We start from the raw sequence: 7448 nt of genomic DNA, 5'->3' as shown, positions 1-7448 counted from the left end.
AAACACCTTGGCTCTGATAACCAATGAGGTGAGTCCCTGAGAAGCACGGTGAAACCAGGGCGTATCCCAAAATATGAGGGCAGGAGGGACAGAAAGAGAAAGGAAACAGTGCAACCAGCAAAAAAAAAAACGAGCGGGTTGTCACAACGTGCTTTGACATTTTTTTATCTTTAGTGTTTTACTTCTTTCACAGCTACTATTCAGTTGCAGGGGTTGGACAATGAAAGTGAAACACCTGCTTTTAGACCATAACATCCCTTTCAGACAGCTTCCTCTTGCGTCCACAGTTAATCCTGTTGGATGTGGTTGGTCCTTCTTGGTGGTATGCTGACATTACCCTGGATACTGTGGCTCTTGATACATCACAAAGACTTGATGTCTTGGTCACAGATGCTCCAGCAAGACGTGCGCCAACAATTTGTCCTCTTTTGAACTCTGGTATGTCACCCATAATGTTGTGTGCATTGCAATATTTTGAGCCAAAATGTGCTCTTACCCTGCTGATTGAACCTTCACACTCTGCTCTTACTGGTGCAATGTGCAATTAATAAAGATTGGCCACCATGAAACCTCCCACACTAAAATGACAGGTGCTTCAGTTTCATTGTCTAACCCCTGTATTTTACTGCCTATTTCAGCTTTTGTCAGCTAATTTACACATGTTTTAAGCATTTTTTGCATCGATACTGCATTTTCACAGGAAATGCTATTTATTTTTGCATCAGCTTTAAATCATGCAAATACATGTCTTGACCTAATGGCATAAATCTTGCACAACTTTTTTAAAAATAAGTAAGTACACATTTCTTTATATATCAGCTTTCAAAGATAAAACAAACTAAAACAAAGAAACACAGAAAAAACACAATGACACAAAATAAAATATCAAGTTAATCAGTTAAAAGCTTTTCTGTACAAAATGTATTCATCTGCTTTTTAAAAAAGTCAGGCCAGATAAGAAATAAAAAGACTTTGAGGGCCTTCAATATACAAATGATCCAAATTAAACAAATTTTAATAAGAATTTGTGTGGTTATTTGAAGTCACTGCAACCTATAGAAAACTGATATATATTTTACAGCAAAACAAAACACTTCATACAAGTAAAACCACATTAAAAACAAAGGTTTACTTGTAATCCTACTTTTACAGCAGTGTTTACATGTACCAAGATACGCGATTTGGCCCGTTAACCTCTCATGTGAATTGGTTTCATTCTGAAAGTGGGGCAGAATGATGTGAATGTTTTTTTTTTTATTCTCTAAGATTTATCTTGAACAACCACTACACCCTGTCTGTAAACTCTCCCCACTGGGAAACTAAACACACAGATTCACACACAGACTTCCAAGGCAGTCAGATAGCAAGAAGCAGTTGCCATTTTTAAGTTTCCAACCAGAGATATCTGAGACAGACGCGACTCTCTTTTCGTCAGCCGAGTTTGTTTTGTTATCTGGCGGCCAGAGAGACTTCTGTGGAGTTCATTTCCTGTGTCTGCTGAGGCAACACAGAAGGGCTTTCATCTTTGAAGGAGGTGCAACAGCAATACAACACATGTCTAACTCCAGCTCTTCTGAAAAAAAAAATCCAAACTTTTTTGATGTTTTTTTAATCAGGTGAGAAGTTTTTACTATTTGTTTAACTTCAACTAAACACGAAACGTCTCAAACCTCCTTGTCTCATTACTACGGTTGAGCACTGCTAACAAACATAAAAAACCTGAGCTCTACCTGTTATTTCCTGCATAGAAACAGTGTTGTGACACATCCTTTTACAAACATTGAAAAGTACTATCTGTACAACTGACTAAATAAACACAAAAATAATATTAAAGGTAAAAGAAAGAGAGGTTTGCTCACTGTTGAGTTGTGGTGAGAAGCTGTCGTCTTTAATTTAGAATTTACCCACTTTCTGACAGAGAATTCAAAATGAAGGGGCGATCCAGCTTAAAGTAATGACTTGTAAGTGGGGGATTCCCACTTCCCAGTATGACAGTGTTGGTCAAAGTTACTAAAAATAGCTCCCTACAAAATATAATGTCAGCATGTCCCTGGATGTCAATCAAGCTGAACTGCAGCTACAACTGAGTTCAGTGCTGAAGTCGTGGTTTGCATCGACAACAAAGAGCTTAAAAATGGTATCGTAAAGCATTACTTTCAGTAGTGACACCCGATATGCTGACAAATCTCCTGTGCAAGGCATTTGGTGTTTGCCATTTCCCTACCGATTACTCAGGGAGGGAAATGTAATCACTGGATTTGATTCTATGGCTGAGTTGCCTTCGACAGGAAAAATGTGTAGAGGAGTGCCTACATCTGTTCAAAACACTTTGTTGGAAGAAACAGACCGACAAAGGTGCACCCTGACCCCATACCAGCAACTGAAGACCGTGAACAGAAACAAGAAAGTAGCTGAATGTTTTTCTCTTTGTTTTCAAACTGCCCACGTAAATGCGTCTATTTTAGCACTTACTTCTGCTTCCTGGTCATGCAGTTATTTAAATAATAATACTGATTCACATGTTTCTCTAGGGCAGAGAACATAGCTTGCTAACAGCTAACGGCTAACGCCAGATAACAATGCAGGAACAAAACACTTACATTTTTATCTTTTCAATGCGGTTGCCAGACATTGTCAGTCCTCTACATTGTAGCCAACGCTTTAGTTGTGTGTTGCTGCATCCCTCTACACCAGGTATGTCTCCTGCAAGTTTTAGATTTGTCCCTGTTCCAACACAGCTTTTACTTTCTCAGTTTGCCATCAAAGTCTGCAGAGGCCCACTAATGAAGCACACCTTAGGTTCAGCTGTGTTGAACCAGAGCAGCACCTAAAACATGCAGGACACCGGCCCTTGAGGACCGACTTTGGACACCACTGCTCTACACAATCATACTCAGTTTTGGTACCTAGAATGCCATCTTCCTTTTTTGTTTACATGAGAAAAATCTTTGGATTCAGGCATGATGTATGCGGTCCGATGCAAAGTTTGTCTGACATCCGTGATTCCCAAAAATTATCATGTCATCATCCCTGATCAACGATACTGAGCTGCAGCAAAAGTAGCCATCAAAAATGCAGCTAATTGTAGATTTTACACAGCAAATTTCTCTGGCTGCTGGCTACTTATTCTGTGCACCTCCGTGGTGGAACACCATCATTTTCCAGGTCAAATAATGCATTATGACACATGTTTCCGTTCTTTTTGACTCACCATCCTCATCAGTCTGAACCTCCAGCTCGGTGCTCTCTTTGACCCCCTCCAGGTTGCGCAGGACCAGCTTGACACTGAGGTTTGTGAAGGGTGTCAAGTTGAGAATGGTGTGCTGAGGATCCCGGCTCTGAGCGTCGTAGCACACCTCCTCCCGGGTCTCCTCCTTACCAGCCACCCTGGAGTGGTACTGGACGGTCAGGTTGTAGCTGTGGCAGCGAGTCACGTTGTAGCCCAGTGGCTCCCAGCGTATGGTCACCTGCTTGGACTGGATGTCGACGACTTCCAGACGCTGTGGGCCGTGCATGGGCTCTGGACCAAAGGAAGACATATGAGCATACATCAAGTTAGTTAATAAGAAAATTACAGGAAGTGGATGAGAGTTTCAGTAATATTAAGAAGAATAAAGTCAAGAAAATGTTGTTGGGTCAAAGAAATTGTTGTATTGAAACATTGCCTTTTCTGTTTCTGGGTTAAAGATAAATAAAAACCTTTTCAAAGCCACAGCCTGACACTGAGAAATGCCAAATCCCATCACCGTTGCTAACTTGGTCTTACAGCAGCTTTACACACCAAAACACACAAAAAAAGTACAACAAAAAAACACCACAGGTCTGTTGGTGGAATCCCCCAGCATGAGGTGTATCATCCCCTCAAAGCGTGCCATTCCTCTGCCTTTTCTGCCTTTTCCTTTCTCTTTTCCATCTGGCCCAGTGGCGGTCAGCTATTAGCGCCACACTGATACAGAGTCAGCCAGCCTGTCAATCCAGGCAGGAGACAACCCCCACTGCCATCCTATCACCTCTAATCACATATACTGTGTCCCTTTTTTTGGGACCTTTTTTTCTATTTTCTCTTCCTTCCATTCTCCTGTCTCTCCATCTGTTTTCTTCCTATCCCCATTCTATCCACCTCTTTTTCGATTTCTTTCCCCCTTTCTATTTCCTGCTCTCCTTCGCCTCATCTCTGCGTTCAGCCCCATCTCCACGTCTCCTGGTCGTCCTTCCTATGAGAGGAAAGCAAGCCAAGCGCAAGGTAATGAGATCAATTTCCATTCCAGGTTAAATTCGCAGTCCATTTCTCTGGAACTTAACACTTTACCACCTATTAGGAAGAGCCAGAGCTCAATTTCCCCCCCAGTTCCCCAGGAGACACAGTCCAGCAATTCGGAGGTAGCCGCGGCAGCCATGTTTAACATTCTGGAGGTGCATTTGTGGGGGGTAGACTGAACTGGAGTTCCAGCATGCTGTTCATGTATACAGATAGTGTGAAAGGCATGGGAAAAAAAACAAGCAATAATCTGCAAACAACTCTGTGGGCAGCTTCCTAATTTGATTCAGCAAAAAGGCTTCAATTTCTAAAAGCACCTATAGTGGATACCCAGTAGAAGAAAATGAGGGGAGATGAGGGGGGATACGTCAAACGAAGCCTTTCAACTGCGAGAGCAAGTAAGACAGAAAGGAAAAGAGCTCCACACTGAATTAACGATTGAACACTTGTAGATTTCACAAGGAGAAGATGTGATATCTCTCGTGCTTTCATAGAGCAGATGAAATAGCATTAGAAAAAGAGGAAGGGCTGTTAAAGGCAGATTTGGAAAGGAATCTCAATGTGAAGCATTATAGGGCATGAAAAATACAACAAAGGATCTGAGTGATAATGTCTGAAAGTATGAAAAAAAGAGACATTTTTCAATTATAAAACTGTATTAACTTTACAGGAGTTTATAACACAAGTAAACTAATATCTACAAATGTTGACTATGCATGCAGTATGCTTTATAGGCTTTAAAGGCACAGTGTGTAGGATTTGTTGTTTTCAGCGACATCTAGTGGTTGAATCATCCTCCCTGGTCCTCCCCCCACCCCCCGCCCCCCGCTTCCAAACGCAAAGGAGTTGCTACGGTGTCTCTCAGGTGTCAAAAACCTTTGATAATTCCAACCGCGATGTCTACCAGCAGCTTCAGGGCTAGTGATGTTTCAAGTGGTAAGATTATGAGCTTTAATAAGTAAAATTATCCCAGCTACAATGACAGACAACAAGTATTACATTTATAGTATTACAACTAAAACCGTTTTTGACGCCGCCACCGCAGTTTGTCCTTCATGAGCCTTCGTAGACAAGATGGCGGTGCAAGATGGCGGCTGCCTGTAGTGGCGACCCGCGACCATGGAGATATAAACAGCTTTTTATAAGGTAAAAATAATAAAAAAGGTCTTTGTCTGCAATGATTAGACATGTTTTTTATTATTGTCATTAGTGATTACCTCAGTTTCGGCTAAAATAATTGACAAAATCCTACACACTGTGCCTTTAAAAGAGATTCATTAAGAAAGTGTCTGCACAGTAACTGTAGAGCAATACGTAAAAGTGAGCCAGCTTCACACTAATCGTAAACATCATTTACAAACTTGTCTGCTGTTTAAAACAAATGTATTCACACAACAACAATGGGAAAAGATTTTGCCACAGAATTGGAGAAGCTGGTGACAAAAAAAACCAAAACAAAACAAAAAAAAACCCAGGCCTTTTTTCCAATCAGCTGCAACTTTGGGGGAAAAGCCATCCAGAAAATAGAAGTTTAAACCCCTTTATTTGTGGAACTATCTGTTGGCCGCACTCAGTAGGCAACGGTTACACTAAAAGCACAGAGAATTGCAGGGTGGCCAAGCACAGAAATCAAATTAAACCAGATGCTCTCAAAGTGACAAACGCACCAAAGTGTGAATCTCAAGCAGACGTGCATGAACGGCTGAGAGGAAGGCCCATTTCTGAAGCGTTCAGGGAAAATGTCACACTTCCGTAATTGTGGAACATCGTAGTTACCTTCAACTGCACCCCAATTTTGGTCAATGGAGAGATGCCAAAATGGAAAGCGCTCGTGCCAAATGTAATCATGGAGAGAAATAGTCCGTGTCAAACAAAGGCAAAGAGTGACATAAAGGAAACAAATCACCGATTTGCACATTAATTACATTTTTTATTAGTGGGCGAAACATTTTTGTGGGAGCCTGAATGCAGTTGTACAGTTGTAGGGGTACTTAGCGTAATAATGCCCATTCAGTAAGCAGTTCTCGTGATTTTTCTATAGTCTGTGTCGGGGGTTTTGTGGAGAAAAGGCTAATTGTTATTTGCCCTCGTGGCTCCCTGTAGTGCAAATGCCAGCTGTCTGAGGGAGGAAGCTAAAACGTGATGATCTGCGGTGGGCGCCCAAGCACAACCTGCAACCCATGACTCAGAATGACATCATCTGTTTGCATGCACAAATAGGTGCCTCAACTGTTTCCCAGCCTGGACGTGGTTTATTCAAAAAAAAAAAAGAAAAAGAAAAAAAAAGGATGAATAAGAAAAACACCTTCGTCCCTTAATCTGGAATGAATGTGTCACTCTAAATGACTCGTATTCTTTTTAAATCCCTTTTGTGCAAAAAATAAATAAATAAAAAATTGAGGCTATGCAGCCATTTTCAAATAGGCTCATAACCCCATGAATGACAATTGATGAGTTGAGCCTATTACTCCAGATGACTGCGACTGCTAGTTTAGTTTTATTAACCGAGCAGTAAGAGGCTTAGTATAAAAAATGTTAAAAAAACACGGCAAAATCACAACAGCGAATAACAGAGCGATCATAAAAACCCATCACTTCTTTTTTCTTTTTTTTTTTTACCAATTCCTCTCAAGCTATCATACACTGAAGGCTACATCGGGGTGCAAGTACTGAAAATATGACTGTAATATCTCTCCAGTATGGCAGATATTTCAAGTGGAATAGAGTTATAATAATGGCTATAAAAGCATCCCTTGGAGCAGGAAATTACTGAGGCCCATCTCAAGTCGGGGCGCACACAGAACGAGTTCCAGCGAGAGCCTGGATTGGTTTACCAAGTGGCGGACAAATCATCACCTGGCCCACACTCACAGACATAATTGAATCATTTGAATTTGACATTTGCATTAGTGGTTTCCTTACTCGTTACACTGTGGCATTTGTTGTGTAAAATTAGCCAAACGTCATTATTATTAAATATTATTGCTAATTTTAATGAGGCCATGCTTAAAGTGGCAAAGGTTATAATGTGATTTTATAAAATTTGAAACAAAAACAAAATATGTTCGGTATTTTCAACCTAGGGACTCAGAGAAAACACAACAACCCACCCGAACATAAAACAATTGACAACCAGAGACCAGTGAGATTTTAAAAATTCACTTTGCGCAAAGGGGAGAGGTTCAATTGT

The 7448-nt window shown here is 40.9% G+C and overlaps 1 protein-coding gene across 17 annotated transcripts in view; it reads right to left on the bottom strand.

The window, feature by feature from the left end:
- Positions 1 to 7448, bottom strand: part of LOC106516911 (protein tyrosine phosphatase receptor type M) — a 240694-nt gene that overhangs the window by 105770 nt on the left and 127476 nt on the right. For all 17 annotated transcript variants that reach the window (XM_014007504.1, XM_014007506.1, XM_014007507.1 and 14 more), the window contains exon 8: positions 3212 to 3520. In XM_014007504.1, the coding sequence (XP_013862958.1) occupies positions 3212 to 3520 (309 nt within the window). The remainder of the gene's footprint in view (positions 1 to 3211; positions 3521 to 7448) is intronic.

Source organism: Austrofundulus limnaeus, unplaced genomic scaffold (assembly GCF_001266775.1).
Source record: "Austrofundulus limnaeus strain Quisiro unplaced genomic scaffold, Austrofundulus_limnaeus-1.0 Scaffold42, whole genome shotgun sequence".
NCBI classification, from domain to species: Eukaryota; Metazoa; Chordata; class Actinopteri; order Cyprinodontiformes; family Rivulidae; genus Austrofundulus; species Austrofundulus limnaeus.
Note: the sequence above shows the minus strand (reverse complement) of the source record. Positions and strands in the feature narration are given on the sequence as shown.